We start from the raw sequence: 21418 nt of genomic DNA, 5'->3' as shown, positions 1-21418 counted from the left end.
TCAAGGCAGTCTAAGTTTTTTCTAACATTGTGCCTTAAAACTTCCAGACTTCTACAGTTCCAACTCCAGAGCTCCTTCCCATTTTTATATATGTTACAGTAGCACACCATTTCGCAGTACCAAAATCTGTCTTAAGTCAGGCTTTTCCAGAGAAATTAGAACCAATGGGATGTAGATATAAAGAGATGTATCATAAAGAACTGGCTCGTGAATATGGAGGCTGACAAGTACAAAATCTGTCATGTGAGTTGGCAGGCTAGAGACCCAGGAGAGCCAATGGTGCAGCTTAAATCTGAAAGCAGGCTGTTGGAGAATTCTCTCTAGCTTGGGGAAGCCAGTCTTGTTCTCTTCAGACCATCAGCTGATTGGATGAGGCCCACCCACATTATGGAGGGTAATCTGCTTAGTCACAGATCTAAATATCAGTCTCCTCCAAATACACCTGCCAGGCTGACATACAAAATTAACCATCACAGGAGGTAAAGATCATAGTGTAGATGAGAGTAAAGGAGGACAGCAGGAATAGAGTTAAAAAAGAAACCCATGTGAAAATGGGAATAAAAGTAGAGTAGAAAAAACTATTGGATGAGGGGAAAAATGTAAAAGTTTAAGCCCATGAGTTTGGAAAGATGGTGGTACCGTTAACGGAAAACCCAGAGTAGAAAACAATGCACTTACTGAGAATCATTGCTTGGAAAAAGTGATTTTCACTGTTGACTACTCTCTGGGGGATGTTAGCGATCTCCATGTCCAGGCTGTATCCCATACCAATTAAATCAGAATTCTGGCGGTGAGACCCAGTGTTTTTTAACACTCCTCAGGAGATTACTGTGTGCATCCAACCTTGAGAACCACTGTTGAGGGACGCAGAATCATGGGAAGCCTTCTAAAACATTGTACCTGCCCAACATAGTTCTGGAGTCCATGAGACCAGGTCCCTTTGGCTTGTTTCTTTCTCTAGCTGGCCTTGGACGAACAGGCACTCTGATAGCTTGCTACATCATGAAGCATTACAGGATGACAGCAGCTGAGACCATCGCTTGGGTCAGAATCTGCAGGCCTGGCTCAGTGATCGGACCACAGCAACAATTTTTGGTGATGTAAGTAGACAGAGAACTTTCGTAATTCCTCAGGGAACACATGGGTCTGGAAAATCATGGGAAGTAGGATTTTTCTTAGTCTCCAGTAACAACAGATAGTCTGTAGGAGAGAGTCGTTTGCATGTGTCTTTCTGAAAAAGCTGTATTTTGATGTTATTTAAATGCTCTAGGAAACAGGCAAGCCTCTGGTTGGACGGTGACTATTTTCGTCAAAAGTTAAGGGGTCAGGAGAATGGAAAACACAGAGCAGCTGTCTCAAAACTCCTCTTGGCTGTTGATGACATTTCAATCAATGGGGTCGAGAATCAAGACAAGCAAGAACCCGAACTGGTAATCGAACCATCCCCATCACGCTGTTGCCATTGTTTTCACTGCTGTTGAGGACCTTATAGGGCATGGGGAAAATTGTAGATAAAAATAATAAAGCACATTTTGAGGGATTATCGTCACACATTTTTTTTTAATACTTATAGCCCACTCTAGGAACTTTTTACTCAGAATAGTTAAAATAAGGTCATATGTTCATAAAACTAAAATTGTTTGTTTACTCACTAGGCACTGGAAAAAAGAGGTATGTGAAGTAAGCTCTTTAGATGGACCTAGTGACGCTTCCCTGTGGGCCCCGTTGCCCCACCTTCCCATTTTGCAGCAGCTGATTTAGGGAACCAGTTGTTCTCAAATGGAAAACTTTAAAGAATCAGAGTTTAGGGAGTAGTGGTACTATAGTGACTGGTGGTAAGTGGATCGTGAAATTGTAAAAAGAATGTTTTCATTATTGAAAACCCATTATGCCTCCTCACAGTCGGTATGTTTTATAACAAGAGTGCTGTTGGGTTCTGTGTCTGTAAAGTCAACATTTGGTTGTCTTGAAATGCAACCTGTAGCTTTATTTTGAAAGCAGCAAAATTTTTTTAGAGTTCAGCAGTTTATTTGTATGTGTCTATATGGATAAATGTAGCTGCTATGCTTTACTGCCTTAATAAGTCCAACTTAAGTCACTAGCTCAGTGTTTCTTTACTTACACAGTACAGTGATGATGATGAAATCCATGGAGTGACACAAGGTGATAGACTACGGGCCCTGAAAAGCAGAAGACAGTCAAAAACAAACGCTATTCCCCTCACGTGAGTCTGGTTTCCTTTGTGTGGTTGCTGTTATTTAATATGTATATGAAGTCCTTCATGAGCATTTTTTCCTGTACGTTTTTCTCCATGGTCACATGCCCATTATGCCACTTCGCAATGGTTATTTACATTATTTAGAATCGAGGGGTGTTGCCCAGGAAGCTCTTGGCTGTCCTTTATCTCCGTCTTCTGTTGTAACCTCACCGGCCTGTGTACATAGGAAAGCAGTATTGGGAATGCTTTTTCTCCATGGATAAGCACCACGTGACATCCTCAGGAGAGTGGCAGCAGAGGTAAACCACAGAAAAACACATTTGTCCATCGTTACTGAAATTGTGAATGTCCTTAAATTCACTACCATATTATAGACAGTTTGTTTGGATATGGTAGAATTTAATCAGTGATGACATGTGGCTTACTGTCCTATTATTTTAGGGCAATAATGAACTAGATTAAATAATAATTTTGTATTAATTTTTTGTTTGAGGAGTTACTTTCAAGTTACAGAAGAATGTTTAGTATGGGGATAGGAAGTTTTATAGTTAGTATGTGTATGCCCACCTGTACTTGATTATGTAAGTGCTAGTTGGGATTCAACCTCATGGAACATCTAGGATCATTAGAAAAATATGTAGAATTTAAAGACTTGGCCATTGTACTTTTTTCTAGTATATTCTTTAGTATATGCTTTCATTTATGCTGTTGGATTCCTTCCTTGTAGTAACCTTCCTTTTCAATGTGGGGTACCACATTTCTGGTTATGTTTTTTTTTCTTTTTTGGGGGGGTGGTGGGGAGGGAGAGAGAGCATCTTAAGCAGGCTCCATGCCCAGTGTGGAGCCCAGCACAAGGCTCAGTCTCACAGCCCTGAGATCATGACCTGAGCTGAAATCAAGCATCAGACGCTTAACCGACTGAGCCGCCCAGGCGCCCCTCCAGTTATGGTTTTTTCGTTTTTTTAATTTTTTTTGGTGATGGAGACATGTCATTTTGTTCAGTAATCATCTGTAATATGGTAAGGACCTAATGACATCATAAATGTTCATGGCAGAGAAGAACAGGCCTTCTTTTTAATTAACAGTGGTTCTTCACTGGCACCTCCTTGTTATCTAAAGTTCCAAAGTAGAATTACACAGAAGGCATGTGTCTTCATGGGCCCCTGCCGTGGAACGTTCTTAAAAGACCCACGGAAAAGGATGACGTTATAAAGGGCCGTGTGAATGAGAAGTGTCAGTACGGATGATAGGCATTCACTAAGCCTTCTCAATAGTGTGGTGGTGGTGGTGCAGCACTTAACTGAGAAAGCTTTAAGAGTGGTGCATTTTATGTCCTTTATTTAATTCCAAATGCCATTTGATTTTAATTTCATAAGTCTTCCTCTAAGGCCTTCATGGTTCTTTTTATTTAGAAATATTGTAGTCCCTTCAGATAATCCTTCTGAGGCCAGAGGAGGCATGATAGGGGTAGGTACTTCCCTAGAGCAGTGCTCAAACTTCACCGTGCGTTTGAGTCTCCGGGGAGCTTGTCAGAATGCAGGTTATGGTTTTGGGCCTGGGGTGTGGTCTGTGACTGCAAGCTGCCAGGTATCGCACGCACTGCTGGTCCGGGGCTTTGAGTCACAAGCCCTAGGAAATGGGTGATTTGTGGGTTGCTTTTATTGTGCCCAGGTTTTTTTGTTTTGTTTTTATGAATCTGCAGCATCAGTTTATTTCTCAAAAGCTTCTCATGAAAAGTCAAGTTGGGAGTTGTGATGGGAATTCTGCTTAGTCAAAAGTTCCTGTTATAAATAGGACTTATAGGAAATTTCCTTCAGCAACTCTGAGTCTGCTACCTTGTGAATATGTGTTCCAGAGAGTTCACGTCACTTGCTGCCCTTTTCTACAGATGAGACGATAAAAGTCTCTTTCATAGCTGATGAGGTTTGTGGCAATATAAAATAAAACAATGAATGAAGCCTAAAATTCGAAATATTGTTGGAAACCAGAAGGCGACACTAGATGTGATCACATTCACCTTGGTGTGTGAGGTGTCCCGGGGTGAAAGCTGAGTGGTCAGTGATGGCTGAAGGAGAGACCAGCCTCTGCTATCACTTGTTACGGAGTTACACCCCACCCTACCCCCAGAAGGACATTGGCCTTTTTCTCTGAAGCATTTGGTGTAAGTTCTCAACCAAGGAAAATGGTGAAAGTTTAAAAAAGTAATAAAGCAAAGTTAAAAAAAAATAAATAAAGCACTAGTTCAAGATCCCTTTAGTTGTAATTGTAATCTTAAAACCAGTAGAGTAGCTCCCAAGCTGTCCCCCTCCCATACACAAAATTAAACTTTTAGGCCACACTTTTAAAGGAAAAAACAAAATGCTAAAATCCTTTTAAGCTCTTAAGTGTAAAAACCTTGGGGAATTTTAGATTACTCTGGGTAGATTTCCCTACCTCCTCGTCTACAACATTTTACTTATCCCTTCCTCTGCTTTTTCAGACCCTCCTTGCTGTTGAAATCCTCTCTTTTGCTCTTATGTGTAGTTCTTCTGGCCCTAGAAGAAGAGGTCAGTTGGGGATTGCCTTTCCTTCCCAAGTGGTGGTGTTATTTTAGGAATAAAAGAGAGAGAGAGTTTTCAATAGCAGCTTGGGTTGAGAAATTTAAGTTCAGTCCTCACCTCCTGATGTTGACCCCTCTATCACTGTGGGTAACCTGTTTTGCTTCACTATTGGTCCTTAGCCGAATGAAAAGACTTACAAGAAGGAAAGTTAGTGAAAAATATGTAAGTACTGGTGATTCTTAAGAGCAAGTTTATACTACTCAAAATAGCATTCCAATTATTGTTTTCTATTTTACAAACAGTATTTGGGGGAGAGTTAAAGTTGTTAGATACTGTAAGGTAGTGCTTTTCTCAGAGAGTCTGACTGATCCCGACTATCACGAAGACAGTAAATGATGTAGCACCGTGATGGCAAGTATATTACTGTCTGTGCTAAAATAGATTTGGTAGATTTTATAACTTCATTCATGCTGCCTGGCTTTCTGCATACTGATCATTTCTGCTAGGTTTGTTAGGGTTAAATGAAATGGTGCATTAAGAGTCAAGGGTTCCCTACCTGGGAATAAGGTGAAAATACAGATCTAATTTGCTTTAAATCTCCCTTAACAGCACAGATGGATGGTTGTGCTCTCATCATTGGAAAATAATTCTTATGCCATGAGCTTTTGTAGAAGAACAATGAAAAATCTGTGATGGAGACACTTGGATATTCAGACCATTCTGCCTTTAAGATCACTGTTAAATCAGTAACTGCAAATGAAACTTGGGGTGGATAGAGAGTCCTCTAGTGTTCCTAGGCCAGTTATTCTATTCTATTCTGTCTAAATACTAAGCCCCTGTAATCTTAACATATATTAGTAGATTTTTGTTTTTGTAGAACTAGTAAATGAGCTGGTGCCAGGTGTAACTTGCAGGGTGAGGTTAAATTTGATTTCAGGTCCATCCGTAGTGTGGTCCCTTGTCGCTAGATACCATATAGGGTACCTCTTCAGTGACTAAGATGACAAGGACACCAATAAAGATCACATAGTAAGCCAGACCAGTCATTTATGACTTGATCAGCACAGTACTTGCACAAAGCAAATGCTCAATAGAGCCTTTTATGTTTGGTCACAGATGTGTCCTAGTGACCATTTCAAAGTAGCTGGACAGAGTCACCACTCTTCAGACTGAGATTTTCTTCTTCACTGCCAAAAACGAGACCACTGGATTAGGAAATACTGAACTGAAAGCCAAGTTTGGCCACAAGAGGGAAATGAGTAAGGAAAACAACTGAGGAAATTTATCTAATGTTGATATGTAGGGGAGATTTTCCCCATTTTGTGTTGCCCAGGGTTCAGTGTGCTTCTCTAGTCCTTATTTTCAGAGTATGCAGTTTGCCTTAACTCCTAGATGATCCGGTGTGGGACTGCGTTGAAATGAGATCAGTTCTGCTATGCTGTGTTCATTTATAATTGTGCCTCCAGTGAATCACTGTTAATGATCAGTCCAGGGTTTCTTGTTGTTTGGCTGGTTTTCTCTCCTTTTCCTCTGATTTGGTTTAGTTTTCTGTGTGTGCATATCTTGTGCTTTTTGAAGAATTTCAATCCTGTAACTACAACTCTGGTTTCTGTATCATACAATTAAGTTAACGTGGGGCAGTTATCCAGCTAGAGATTGAATGGTCTAATCTTTCGTTACCAAATAGCAAATCAATTTAAAACTGAAGATAGCATTTTCTCCCCAACATAAAATGGCAAAACTCCATCCTTGTTTCCCACCCCTTTGTATCTATCACAGGGTGTCTAAAATTCACACGTGGCTTTATTTATTTATTATTTTATTTATTTTGGCTTCCCAATTTGAACATCTGTTCTTTCCCCTTCACCCCTTTCCAGATGTTCCCTAGCTGTGCTGACCTCTGCACTGTGTAGTGTTGTCATCTGGTGGATTGTTTGTGACTACATTCTTCCCATCCTGCTATTCTGTCTTGATGGTTTCAGAACACAGTAGCCGTCGGGACCCTTTGACCAATAGCTGCTGTGTAAGTGTCCCCTTCCATTTATGTGGTCACCTCTGGTGGACAGAGTGTTTCTCATGGTGCATGTTTTTCTCACTGTCAGCTCTCCTAGCTTTGTTGGTTTGCCTCTTTTCAAAGATTCTTTTTCTGAAACTTCTCAATTAATGGGATGGTGGTGGCGGAAGGTCTTCCCTGATCCTTTCCTATAGGGATATTAAAAATAATAAGTTTTGTTTTTAAGTTGTGCTTACTCTTAATGCATTTTTTGAAATAGCAATTTATAAAGTCACTGAAATAGTTTCTTTTCCCTATCAAAAATAGTTTGGGATAATTGGGGTGGTTTTCTTTCAGTCAGTTTCCTCTAATTTTCCAGAGTAAATATCTTCAGCATATCCTTTTCAATCTAGCAAAAAAGAATTTGCCCGGGGTGCCTGGGTGGCTCAGTCGGTTAAGCATCTGCCTTCGGCTCAGGTCATGGTCCCAGGGTCTTGGGATCGAGCCCCACATCGGGCTCTGCTCAGTGGGGAGCCTGCTTCTCCCTCTCCCTCTGCCTGCCGCTCCCCCTGCTTGTGCTCTCACTCTCTCTCTCTCTGTAAAATAAATAAATAAAATCTTAAAAAAAAAAAAAAAAGAATCTGCCTGCTGCTTTTCTGCTGTTGGTAGAGATTTGCTTTTGCAACTAGTGAGCGTTGCGTGGTGTTTCACGTCCGACTCTGCCGTTGGACACAGCGCTCTTAGCCGCAGCTGCTTCCCTGCTAAGTCTTCTGTCTTGAGTAAGCAGAATCTTCTCCTTGGCTTCATCTCACATCCTGCCCTGTAGGGAGGACAGTTAGTACAGTTTTCAAAAATGATGTTAAATGAAAATAGGACAGCAGAGAAGACTGGAGTCCCTTGTTTAGCCTCGTGTTTCTGCATGACCGTCGCTGTGCCTACTTCCTCCCACTTTCCTTTCCCAGAAGTAATCAAAACGCCCTTATTAGGTGAATATAGCAGATTTTGTATGCTCTTGATATCTTTCACCCTTAAACGAATACCTTAACAGTGAACAGACCTGTTCTGCAGTAGAATGTGGCAGGAAGCTTCCCCGGGGAACACCGTGCAGTTGCCACCGAGAGCGCAGGAAGGAGGGTGTCCTGCGAGACTGTGGTTCACCGCTACCCTCTTATGTCTAGGCTGCATTCTTTTTTCTCTGAAACTCTTCCCTTAGCTCATATTTCAAGAATTTATTCTCTTGTTCCAACTTGGACTTGGGAGTTGTAAAGGAATATGAAAGTTCCTTCTAGGATCTCCTCCAAAGTGGAATTCCATTGCAACCAACTCCCATACTTTGTGGCTTCATGGAGTATCTTCAGATGGCTAGAGAAGACTTAAAAATCCAGCAGACACTATTCTTTTCAAAGTTAAGGAAAGGCTGCTTACCATGTTCCTATTATGACATTTTCTTGAATATCTTATTAATACGAGTTTATTATTGCACAGATATGCAATATTTCTGATATAGATGATCTTTTTGGTTTTTTTCCCTTTATTCCTCTTAGTAAGCTTAGATTTCTGCTTGTTCTGACTCAAAGAGCATCGTGCATTGCATAGATTTATTCTCAAACTATTCTAAGTGGGGAGGGTATTTCGACTAGGTGCAATTCTAAACGGGTGGAGTCGTTGCTAATAATACTTAGGCGCTGTGTGGTTGTATTACTTTTCCCAGGGTAAGTTTAAAAATGGTTTGTATCAGACACCTTTCTTTTCATCATTCTATGTAAGATATAATTTTTTTTTATTGTTACTACTGATGTTTGCCATTGCGTTTGTAGACCCAAAGCAGAGTATTCCGTTTAGCTTGCCTGATTAATTTGGGATTTACAGAAACAAAAGCCTTCAGCAGTAATGATGTAAACAGGTGTAATCCTTGTAGTTATCTTTTGAGGGGACTACTTACGGGCACTGTGGTCGGTGTTCGCCTCTGTTGTGATGACCTAGCGTGGCCTGATAGGTTGTTACCTGGCACACCTGGTAATCAGACTATCCCACACCTCAGGTGGCTGCATCAGATTCTGGCAAAGCTGTGTCTGAAGCTTGTAGGGCCTCAGGCCCATCACTTTGAAAGCTTGTTTTGTGTCGGAGGATAACCAAGTGTAAATAGTACATAGTCGCACTGATGGATTCTTTTCTTGGAATTGAACATTTATGTTCAAGCATTTTGTAGTTTGAGAGGGAAGAGAGCTGGCTTGTCAGTTACTTGCTTTGCTGGATACGTCAAGTTGCAAGTCTCAGTCTGGGAATACTGGGTCTCAAAAGAGGCTGCAAAGAAGAAGGTGAACTGTTGTATGGGCAAGACATTAAAAAGTAGGACTGCGGATTCCGCCAGGGAAAGATGGAAAGGAATTTACAGAAACAAAAGCCTTCCGCAGTGGCAATGGTGTAAACAGGTATAATCCTTGTAGTTATCTTTTGAGGGGACTACTATGGGCACCGGGAAAGGAGAAAATATGTATGTAGGATACTGCTCTGCAAAGCCATGTGATCGGCCTGGGTTGCACAAGGTGAGAAGTAGTGGGCTCCCACATACCCTGTGGCAGAGTGAATGCGTCACCGAATCTGCCGGCTTCTGCCACCTTATGTATGGTGTGGTGGGTAGTTTATCACAGGTAATAATCTTAAGTATAGTTGCTGGGGGGTTTTCCAGTTTATTGATGCATAGCCTACAGATAGAGTAATTGCTCTGTTGTTAATGCAAATAACTAGTGACCTAATCTCTACTGGTGTGATTAATGCATTCCAAATTTCTATTATGCTTTTATTTTCAAAAAATCCACATGAATTATTTAATTAGTTTTATAGAGAAAGAAATCCTTTTAAAAAGATGTTTCCCGTCAGCCTGAAATTTGATTTAGCAGCGATTTCGTTTTTCAAATAGTAAATATTTCGGTAGTAGTTAATTTAAGAAATCACGATTTAAATTTCCTAAAGCCAAGTAATATATTGGCTCTTGTTTTTATTCTCATGTTAATGATTTTACAGTGTGGTGATTGTCTATACTTTCTCGGCCGTAAGTGGCCTCAAATTATTTGAGAAGTTGGTGTGGTATTTCCAAAAAGCCAACAGGAGTCTCATTTTCTCTCTTTGGATAAATGGAGATAAAACCCAGGAGCCTCGCGGAGCAGACGCGAAGCAGGTGTGAGGCTTCTGGACCACAGTGGCAGCCCCTCATGCTGGGCCTGGGCTTCAGAAATAGCGGTGAAGTTTGGTGGTGGTTTTGTTTTTCTTTATGAAAAATTCTATATTCAAATCCTATTAACAGAGACCATTAAATATTCTCCTGTCCCTCCCCACCCCATTTGATATGATCAGAAAGATTTTTAAATCCTTGTTTTCAGAGGTAGAATTCATATACCAGGGCAGTCGGTTGCCTTCTTTGATCAAACACCTGTCTGCATATACCTTTTCTATGTTATTAGAATGATAAAACTTTGTGAGAAATCCTGAGGCAAGCATTGGCTCATTTACCCAGGATCCGTTTCCCTCTGAGACCGAAGGCCTGTTTCATAGGCTTTGAGAAATACTATGGGGATGAAGCAAAACAGCTGAGAGAGCAGCCCACCCCCCCTCCCCAAACAGCTTGGAAACCGCAGGCCTCCAGCCGCAGCTCTGGTACATGGCTACCCGTTGCTTTTTTTAGTGATGAGAAGTTAAGCATTTTACTAAATGCTGAATATACTGTGGTTTGGGTAATACTAAGAATTTACTGATCTTCTCTACAGTTCAAGGCCCTGGCTTTGGTTATTAATTAACATGGCAGTAACTTAGGCTTAGGAAGTAGGACTCCGAGTTAGTTGTAATGGTTTCTGTTTACTCTCACGAGCTGGGTCCTCCTAAGTTGTTACCGGCTCTCACCTTTGTTTGGACAGGAGAGGAGGAAGCTTATTTTTAAGGCAGTGTTTTCTCTTACAGATAAATAAAAGTTGAGTATATATAAATGTGTGTGTATGCAGTTCAGCATTTTGGTCATTATCTGTTGAAGAAGAGAATTGCACATAAAATCTTTTGATGTTTTCTGCTGTTTTCCCTATGACCATTCATTGAGGAATTACAAAACACCCTCTACTTTTGAGCAAGGTACTTTATGTGGGCTTTATCTGAGGGTGTTCTTTTGACTCATGAATTTGCCTCCTGGGCAACCTACACCCATAGGCATCAGTTCCTTGGGATTATTTTAGAGTTTAAATCAAGTTTCACAAAATTTAAACAGTTTTGCTTTCATGTTAATGGTACGTAGTGATTTAGTAAGTAGTTATAACCCAGACGAAATTCAAATTTTGCTTGAATATATTTTTAAAATTTGAAATGTTATATAAAATTGGTATGATTTGGGGTTTATTGCCCATACTTTCACTTCTGAAGAGCGACTATTTTATAGATTTTTATATTCATATTCTTCAGAATTTGGGGTTTTTAAATGATTTCTTGCTTTCATGACTAGAATTCTGAGAATCTACTTTGGGGAACAATTTGTTTTATTGATTGATATCTTTGGTGTGGGAATTGCTTAAAATGCCAGGTCATTTGTTTTCTAAAAGCAAAGTATATTCTAGTTATCTTTGTATAACCTTCATGGGGAAATGAAAAAGACTTTGATGTGAAAATGTGTTTCAGATTTTTTTGACAAATGTGTTTATGGAAAATCCTATCAATTCTCAATAAAATAATTTGCACTAAAGTGCAAAGATGCCTTCCTCCATCAAGTATTTGAAAATTGTTTCAGTGAATATAATCTTATTTTTTTCCAACTGTTTTCAGAGTAATTCTTCAGTCCAGTGTTCAGAGCTGTAAAACATCTGAACCTAACATTTCTGGCAGTGCAGGCATTACTAAAAGAACCACCAGATCTGCTTCAAGAAAAAGCAGTTTTAAAAGGTGAGAAAAGAATCCTACTCTTCTGAAAAGTTCTAAGTATTGGTTTTCCAGTTTAATCTTCTGGAGATAGAAATGAAGAGAGGAAGAGAGGAGAAAGCAGAGACACTGTGATAGGAAGTTAATCAAATGTGTTTGACTTGTTCATCATCTAAGAAAATCTGGGCCATTGCTAATGTAGCGTTTGTTTTGTTTTGTTTTTCAGAGGTGGTTCTCAACACTGGAAATGTGGTCTCGGGGTCAGAATATGGGGAAGTTGAGAGGGTTGTACTCATAAGCTCTTGAATTTCCAAAGCTCTCTGTCAGGACTCGGAGGAAATTTTTCTGTATGTCAGATGCAGCATGATTGGAGGATTAGCTGCAAATAAGTGTGATGGTGGGATAGGAGAACTCCAGTGAGTTTGGAATCCTTGTTTACCTAGGGCCTGGTCTCTTGGCCACAGTGCACACCCGGGGGTTCATGCTTTCACCCGGAGCCCAGCATCTTCCTTCCCTTCGTTATTACAGGCTATGACAAGAAAATGCACATGTTCCATGACCAAATCCATTACTCACTGCTGTTTTGGGATGTTTATCATGAACTGAAAGCAGACATTTCATTTCTAACCCATTCCAGAAGCAGTCCCCTTTTGAGGGAAGAGCAGATAACCTGCTTACTGTCCTCTCAGGGGGGGAGGCGGGCACCTTTTTGTGTTTGTGTATCTTTGCCTGGTGTTGACAACACGTGCGGTCCTGTGCCCACGGCCCAGCGCCTCCCTTACAATAGACCACCAGCGGCCTGAAGATAGTCTGAACCAGACTTTAAAGCATCCTTCACGATTTTCCTTGCTTCTTTTTAACTTCCTGCCCTCATATCCTTGACGCTATGGGACGGCTGAGTTGGTCTCTAGGGCAGGTCCCAGCAGCCTGTGTCCTGAGGGACTTGCTACAAACCAGAGAGCTCTGTGTGTGTGTGTGTGTGTGTGTGTGTTTTAAGGAATTGTTCGGTTCTGCCATTTCCCCCTCTTTGCTGATTTTTTCATTATAATTTTCACTACATATGTTTACTTACACAAGAATGTGATAGTGCCTTAGTACAAGTAAAGTTGAGGACACCAACTCATAATTTGGGGGATTTTGAAGTTTTCATAGAAAGGTATCAAATATTCATAAATTTTTTACTCTGATTTCATTTGAGAAGAATATCAGAAATACTGACAAAAAGTCAAAGATTTAGGTACATTATAACATAATACCAGTATAGTATTTATAACCGTGAGGAAGAGGAGATGGGCTAAAGATTGTTGAATTATGCCAAATGAATCAAGAGTCATGTTTTTAAAGAAAACTGAATGGCCTGGATAAATGCTCATGAAGCAGTAGGTGAAAAGAGCTACACATAAAAATTATGAAGTATTACTCTAATTTTGTAAATGTACAGTAAACTTCATAGAAATGTATACATCTACAAATATATGTTTGTGTTTATACATCTATTTATGTATAATATGTAAGTTTGTGTATATTATACATATATTTAAATATTTATATATACATACATTTCTATGCATGTATGGAAATAAGGTGACCGAAAAATACGCTGTAATATTAACAGTTCTTCTAGTTGTTAGGACAGTTAGGGAGTTTTACTTTTTTTTTTTTTAATATTTTTTTTTTTTAAAGATTTTATTTATTTATTTGAGACAGAATGAGAGAGAGAGAGAGCACATGAGAGGGGGGAGGGTCAGAGGGAGAAGCAGGCTCCCTGCCGAGCAGGGAGCCCGATGTGGGACTCGATCCAGGGACTCCAGGATCATGACCTGAGCCGAAGGCAGTCGCTTAACCAACTGAGCCACCCAGGCGCCCTGGGAGTTTTACTTTTTTATCATGTTCTTTTTCTCCAACTTTTTACAATAAGTAGGGGGAAATGGGAGCATTTTAACTTGGACACTTTTAGGTGAATTAAACTATTAAAAATTCAAATAAAAAGCCTGCTGTTGGGGATAGTTAGACATGTCTTGAATGAACTTTTTTTTTTTTAGGTATAATTACTCAGGCTTCCATTACAGTTGAGTGTGTCTTGCACATTTAATTCTGCTTTCTGCTTTTCTGGATTGTGCTCTTCAGGCTACAGAGGAATAGAGTCCAGGAGCTAGGACCACGCGTGCCCAGTCACACCGTGTTCCTCTGAGGGGCGTGGCCACACGGCAGTTTTTCCATCTAGGTCTTGTCTAGTGATCTAAACTTGTGCTTCTCAGCAGAGGTGGTTCCTGGTTACAGTGAGCATCTGCCTGAGGTCCCTGGACCGGATGCTCTGAGGGGTTGAAAGTAGAGTTCAGACTGAATACACTTGACTGAATTTTGAAATGGCGCAAAGCAGTTTTCAAGCATTTGGGATAGTGCCAAAAACCAAAAGGCTTCTTTTCAATTCTCAGAACGGACTTTCAGAGATTGGGAAGGGCGAAGAAATAAACCAGTGAGAGAGAATTGGGTTTCAAGTGTGTTTCCCACCTCCCTTCACGCAGGGTCTCCTTGGCCTCTTTCGGGTCTTTGGCCTATGTTCACATCACCTTAACTGTGAGCCACCCACCGCTCATGAAACGAAGCCAAGTCCATCAGGTACAGGTCCCATTTCCTGCTTCTAGGAAGTAGTGGGAGTTGAGGTAGCCAAGCTGTAGCCTTGAAGCTTTTATCGTACTGAATAGTATTCATTTTTGGTTGGAGGGTACTGAGGGAATTAACACATTTGTGCATAGTCTGATTCAGGACAAAATAATATAAGATTGTGGAATAATTGTGAAGTTTTGAATAGAAAACTTTGGTTTAGACAGCAATACGAGGAAATGAAATAGTACACCTTTCAGTATAAAATAAATGCCTCCAAGGCGCCAGGGTTGCCTATCTGCTGCTCCCCCCCCCCCACCTGTGAAGCCTTCTCTTTGTAGGTTGATGTTCACACATCATCGTCATCGTCATATCTGTCCTTCCACAGGAACTTGACCTTGCATGCCCATGTTCTAGTCTCTTCTTAGAGGCTTCCGGGATGAAGACCTCACCTAAGCTCACTTTCCACTGATTTGGCTCTTCTGATTTTTGACAGTTTACTGAGAGGCTGTACAACTTGGGACAGCTTTTCCACAAACACATTAAAAGAGTAATTATTTGGAGGCTGAAAAACTATGTGTTGTCATAAGTCTTTGTTTCTGGGAAGAAATGACACCATGTTTCTCTCGTGGCAGATGATCATTCCCTCATGTATCCATGAAACATAAGCCTCATCTGAACCTGACTCCCAGGTGCCACGCTCTGCTCTGGCCCAGTGTGCAGTTCAGGCCCAGAGCACTGGAGTGTCTGGTGGTGGACGGGGCACACTGACCCTTAGGGCCGAGAGGGTTCTGTGTGGCACCTTCCTCATCCCCTTGCTCACATCCAAATAAGTAAATCAATGGGTTTCCACTCCTCCCAGTTCCTGTTAGAGCTATAAATCATTCTGCTGTTTCTCTTTTAAGAATGATTAAATCCAGTGGAGAATTGGCCTCTTTCTTAACTCGCTGACGAGCTCTCTTAGAGTCTTGAAAATCCCATCATTGTGCCTCTGATTGAGGACCTGCAGCCACCTCACCTCATGGGATACCGTTCAATTCAGTTCATGTCTTGACACAACATACCATTGAGTGCATGTTTCTGTAAGCTTGTGCTGTTTCTTTGGAGGAGTCTATCTTTTTTTCTTTCCTTCTTTTTTAAAACAATAACTTCATTTTCTAAGAAAATGGTCACAGACGAGTGATTTTTTTTATTCCAAGTTATGTCATTGGGAACCATCACTTTCTGTCCCCCTGTCAAACCAACCTAATGTTCATGGCTTCTGGGGTATTTTGCACCTAATGATTCCTCTTGTGGGGGAAGAAAAATGCTCAGGGTGCCTTCCTTGGCCTCTGAAAATGTGAGTGTCTTCATGAGCCCTTCTGTTGGGAGTACTACATTCAGGACTTCTTTGGCTTTTTCAGGCTTCTCATTTGTGACTTTCGTCATCCTCATGTCTGCCACTGCTTCTTGTCTCTTACAGTCTCCGATCTCAGTGTCCATTCCACCACCTCGAGGCTCCCGACTTTCCGTTACTGCCATTATCTCTGAAAATACCTCCGTCTCAGAAGCCCCAGAATGTTGTCCCTAAATATCCCTTTTTTAAAAAAATGCCGGTTTCCTCTGATCTTCTAAACTACTGATTTCCCTTTGACATTCCAGACATTTTCCCACTGGGCTGCACCAGTTGACCTGGAGCCTTACGTAAACTCAGTATTCTGCTGGGGTCTCCAGAAACTAAGTGGTGGGTTCTGGGGAGCTCGCTCCTCTCCGAGAGCACCTGCATCGCTTGGTCAGGGGCGCCTCCGTACGAGAACTGGCTTCTCGGACTCTTTTCTTTTGCTTCCTTTCTCCTCTGAAAGTTGCTGTTGAGTTGAAACTTGACAGGAGGAACGGGGACAGGAAGGAGGGAGGCAGGGTGAGAACCCGTGCAGGTCAGTCTTGAACCAGGGGCCGGCGGCGCGGTCCGTGCACTGCTGCACCGGAAACTGCTTGAGGTGCCGGGGCTTTTCTGTGACCGAGTTCTGGCTTTGGAAATAATCAAGTAACACTTCTTTATCTTTTCGCTCTTTCCACCTTTCCCACAGCCTGGTTCCTCAGAGGGAAGGAAGGAAAAGGAACGCTTTGCAGCAAATGCCCGTAATGGCATTATGGTACTCGCGTTGCTCTGCCGCTTCTGCCCGCCCTCCCTGTCTTCTCTGTTTTTATCGGGGTTTTTTTTTTTTTTATTTTTTGCAGAACTGAACCTTTTTCTGCTCTGCCTTTCTCTCCCGTTTGTCTTTACTTTACGGTTGATATTGTACTGTCTTAAAATACTTGTCATTAAAGAATTGCACAAAGCGTATACTTTCTAGCATGTCACTACTTCTCTTATGTTGCCTTCCTTGTCTTTTGGTAACTACATACGGGACACTTGGAAACCTTCATGGTAAAATCCTTTTTTTTCTCCCCCTGTAGTCCCTCCATTTCAAGGACTAAAACAGTCTTGCGTTAAGTAAAAACCTGTGACCAGAACTGAAGGAAGACTCTAGGAACAGAAAACTACAGCAGGACTTAGCACAAATTTATTTGGAAACAAAACAAAATTGCAAAAGCCTTAGCTGCTTTCCACCTAAGAAGTTGATTCAATGAAGACAATGTCCACTGGAGTTTAAATAACTACATGAGTTTGGGCACAAGCAGTGACTTGAAGAAGGCCCGGCTCTCCTTTGGTAGAAACGTCTCAAGTTTAACGACAAAAAAGCCGTTGTAAGTTTAGTCTCAGGTGTAAATATGAAAGCCGTCTGGTGTCGGGAGAGCTGACTCGCTGGTGTGGTGCACGTGTGTCCCTGTGATGGCAATCATTCTAGCTGCTGGCCTTCAGAGGAAGTGAGGATCTGATGGAGGTTTTTTACGTATTTATTTTCTGTTCACCCTGTGTCGAAATTTATAAAGAGAAAACAGGCATTACTGAAATGGTACTCTCTGTAATTTGATACTATTTGGTTTAACCATCTTCACTTTAATATTTGTAACGTTGTTGTAACAGTAACTCTGTTAAGTACCCAAGCTGCTTGTCTTCCACCAAAGAGTGCTTTATTAACAAGAACCTGTGAAAACCCTGTTTGAAGACTGTTGGATGTTGTGATACAAAGTGGTACTTTGGCAACCTAAACTGGTAAGACAATAAGAGTGGTAGCTCTAGAAGACTTGGGAGGGGAAGCTGGCTGCAGAGTTGGAAGATTGTGGGAAGTCATTCCTCTTCGTGTCACTGAGGGACTGGAGGATGCCGAGGCTGCCCACTGTTTGGTTGCCTGGTCATACAAATTAAAATCCTATTTCCTTCCACACATGATTTAAAAACAAAACAAAACAAAACACTGTTGGTGTTTCCCTTGGAAATAGCCATCGCAAATAATGGTGGCTTTAAAAAAAAAAGGTACTGCTTTATTAGGGTCTTTCTCTGTAGCATTGTGGATTTCTTTTTTTTATGTGATCAGCCTAAGACCATTCACACACCCTTTGATTTCAGTGACAGTTATTCGCATCTGGATTTCAGTTGTTTGTAAATAAGAGACTCACTGTTGCCTTTGGTTAGGGAATACAACTAACTCTTTGCAGAGTGCCTTCACCCCCCACCCTACAGAAACACAGCAGAGTCTGTGATATAAAGCAATCACAAAAAAACCCAATTTATTTGCTGCTAAAACAAAAAAAGGGGGGGGGGCCCAAAATATAAGAATATTTTGCAGTCACTTTGGTTACCTCCATTAATAAGAAGTGAATGGTTTTAGTTATTGTTAACCAATTTTTGCCTATCCTGGTTTGGAGAACGGGTACAATATGGAAAGGCTAGAGAAGGCAAATGCCTTCACATTACAAGATGAATGAGCCAGGTGAGCAGGCAATTCCATTTTAAAAAGCCACCTTTTTAACAAAACTATGAGTGGTAAGAAGCGGTTGGAATAAACAGATTAAAGTCTGCTAATGCAGAATTCCAGTTAAAGTTACTGGAAGGCCATGGCTCCATTTTGATATTTGCTCTCTTGGAGTAAATTAGAAGGTTGACTGGTGGAGATGGCAGGTGCCACCTTCTTGGTCAGACAAGCGCTCTTCCCCGTCAGGTGTAACGGGTGGGTCGTGCCGGCTTTTAAACACGGGACTAGATCGCAGAAAAAAAGGTGGTTTTCTATCCCTGGAAGTGAAGACATACAAAGACCCACTTCCCCGATGGGAAGAGCCCTCTTCACTAAGCTCTGGGTGGGAGAAGAAACATTCCATCTGCTGTCTAGGAGACAATACTGAGTATTCAGACCGTGCCCTTGCATAAAACATTGAATTCTCAGGGCAATTCTTCTTCCCTTGACAATTTTAAAGGCCATCTCCTGCATAAATCATCCAGGTAGTTATGAAAATCAAACTTCCATCTGAACTGTCCCTGGTTTGGCTTTTTATTACATCAGAACAAGTTAAATGTGCTGTCTCCCTCACAGTGAATAAGCCATTTGGTGTCTTGGCCAAGAGTGAAAAATCTGAGCTTCAGTGTTAACCACAGTACTTTTTATTTTACAAATTGCCTTTTTGTGTTGGCTGCTCAAGTTTCCAGCTAGCATTGCTATTACTGTGGCTCTTTCTAAAAAATCTTCGTGTTTAACAGGCCCACTGAAATGAGTCATAGGAAACTAGTGATTTGATAAAGAAGCGTTCCGTGGACCGCACCAGGGAGTTGGGAGGGTGCCTTTCAGGTGGGTTTGATAGCACACCAGTCAACTTCCTGGGGGCACATGTAGAATCCAGGAAGTCTCTGGGTCTGACTGATGGAAAGCTCTTCCTGCTATGAATAAGAGTGGACTCTTTTCTTCCCCAACGGAAACTTCACCACACCCAGAATCTTCTGAGATTCTAACTTCCTTGTCCAAGAGAGACCCTGTTGCTAGGGAATATGAAATAGGGCACGTCAGATGGAGAGATTCCTTTAAACTTAAGAGCCTTAAATAGCTTTGAAAGGACACCGAGACGGTTTCCATTGGGATTAAAATTAGAAGTGAATATTTTTAGGTGTTCTCGAAGCTTTTGGTGGGGGACTCACGTCCAAAGTCAGAGACAGTCCAAAGGAAGGGTGTCCGCAAAGCTGGGTATCTAGAAGTATAGACAGACTTCTGTTTTGTAATGCTGAAGAAAAACTAGACCCTCTCTTAGCTGTCGGTGCAGAGGGGTAAGACCTGAGCAGTGCCTCACTAAAACAAGCAGCCTTCCTTGTCCGAGTAGCTGCTTCTAGGCGGCACGCTGCTCTTCTGTTCTAACCTTGGCCCCATTAGCCTGTCACCCACCCACTCCCTCTCGTCCCTCCTCCCCTCTCACAGGGGTGACTTCTACCTCTTTTCTTGGGCCCAGACATTTTTTAGAGGAGTTCCCAAGTGTTCTCCTGAGGCAAATGTGCTTGCCTTTGGAGCCTGATGGCCGGTTCGGCGTACCCCGTGGACCACAGGCGTTCTGGGTGGTGTTGCGCCAAGAGCTCCTGGAGGCTTTCCTTTGCTTGAATCACCGCCATTCATGACAAATGAGCAATGCGCTCTTTTGATGTTTGTTCTAAAAGTAGCTTAACTGTTTCTCTTCATACATTTTTAAAAGTAATTATTGCATTTTGGAAAGCAGTGCTCATCAAAGACAACTTTAAAAACCTATTTTAATTCTTTAATAGTTCTCTCCTGCTAAAACTGTCCTGGTAAGGCTAGCTGCTGCTTTTCCATTTCTCCTCAATCTGAGTATTCCTCGTGTCGCTAAGTGGAAATACTACAGATACGTTTAAAAGACTGGACAGTCCACCTATACTGTGTAGGAAATTACCTCCTTAACTGCCCAGTAGAATTAACTGTCAGCAGCAGATAAGTTCATCTGATTATAGTACTGCAGTTTTATATTAATAATTTGCAGACTTTTATCTAACCTGCACTCATGTACAGATTATTAAAAGTTTTAAAATGTAACTGATTAATCAGTATTTGATCAATCATTGTCTTGATTTTTTTATTAAAATGTATATTTCTAATCATATTTTATAAAAGCCAAGAGAACTGGTTGAATGAATGTTTATTTTCCTGAAGGTATTTTTAAGATAAAGCTTCATAATGGCCTGTAAACTTTGCATATCTATGTAGTTTGATATGTATTGTTGAGTTTGAAAATCTTGTGTATTGTAACTGGTTTTATACAAAATATTAAATAGTGAAAATTGTATAATTATAATCATATAATTAAAAGTATTAACCAAACAGCCTTTCGGTTTATTGTATTCACTTACCATTCTGAATCATGGTAGGCAGTGGTCAAAATATAAAGTGGATATAACCTTCTGTATTAGTTTGCTAGACTGGGTAGCTGAAACGATGTATTTTCTTCCACTTCTGTGGCTGGAAGTCCAAGCTCAAGGTGTTGGTAGGGTTGGTGTCTTCTGATGATGCCTCTGCCCTTGGGCTTTCTCTGTGCACTCCAGTCCCTGGTGTCCTTCTGTCTGTCCTCCTCTCCTTTCCCTATGACACTAGTCTAGATTGGAGTAGGGTCCGTCCTAATGGCCTCATTTTAACAAATCACCTCTTAAAAGGCCCGTCTCCAAGTACAGTCACATTCTGAGGCACTAGGGGTTAGGGCTTCATCTTAACTTGGGGGATACACCTTCCTTCAGATGAGATAGTAAGGGGCTCCTGTTACGAAGTCCTTCTAGACACACCCACCACTAGCTCAAGTTATGCCAAGTTTTGACTGGAGAACTTTCTGAGGATAAGACACACAAAAATCAGGCCCCTTGGAGTCTTGCGGGTTGTAGAATGTACTCCCCTCACGTTCCCTGCCAAGGTCAGGATCAAAGAGCTAAGCGAGGGGCAGGACCAACACTAAGGCACCCCCATTCTGATGTCCAAGCCTGGACGCCATCACAAAGCCATCTGCCTGCCTCCCCTCTGCCTGTCTCTTGCTGGCCTGGACCCTGAAGACCCGATGCCCACACCATCACGCAGAGGTTGTGTCTGGGATGGAGGAGCTTATTCTGTTAGGAGTGCTGTCCCGTTCCCCAAAGAACTCAGCTTTGATTCATGCTAGGGTACAGGTTTTCAAAGGACAAACCACAGGGACCTGCCTTCCCCCTCCCCCCCCCAACGCCCACCCGGCACTGCTACCCCCCCCCCCCCCCCCCCCCCCCCCCCCCCCCCCCCCCCC

General features: G+C 41.7%; 1 protein-coding gene across 5 annotated transcripts in view; it reads left to right on the top strand.

Moving 5' to 3' along the window:
* Positions 1-20478, top strand: part of CDC14B (cell division cycle 14B) — a 109967-nt gene extending 89489 nt beyond the window's left edge. For 3 of the 5 annotated variants that reach the window (XM_044920812.1, XM_044920813.1, XM_044920815.1), the window contains exons 10-13: positions 962-1100; positions 1271-1430; positions 2127-2224; positions 6636-6750. In XM_044920812.1, the coding sequence (XP_044776747.1) occupies positions 962-1100; positions 1271-1430; positions 2127-2224; positions 6636-6750 (512 nt within the window). Of the gene's footprint in view, positions 1-961; positions 1101-1270; positions 1431-2126; positions 2225-6635; positions 6751-11551; positions 11669-16684 lie in introns of those variants that run through there. The other 2 variants (XM_044920811.1, XM_044920814.1) reach the window with 1 other exon arrangement.
* The last annotated feature ends 940 nt before the right edge of the window (positions 20479-21418 follow it).

Source organism: Neomonachus schauinslandi, chromosome 13 (genome assembly GCF_002201575.2).
Source record: "Neomonachus schauinslandi chromosome 13, ASM220157v2, whole genome shotgun sequence".
In the NCBI taxonomy this organism is placed as follows: Eukaryota; Metazoa; Chordata; class Mammalia; order Carnivora; family Phocidae; genus Neomonachus; species Neomonachus schauinslandi.
The sequence above is the reverse complement of the archived record's forward strand: the minus strand, read 5'-3'. Positions and strand labels throughout refer to the sequence as shown.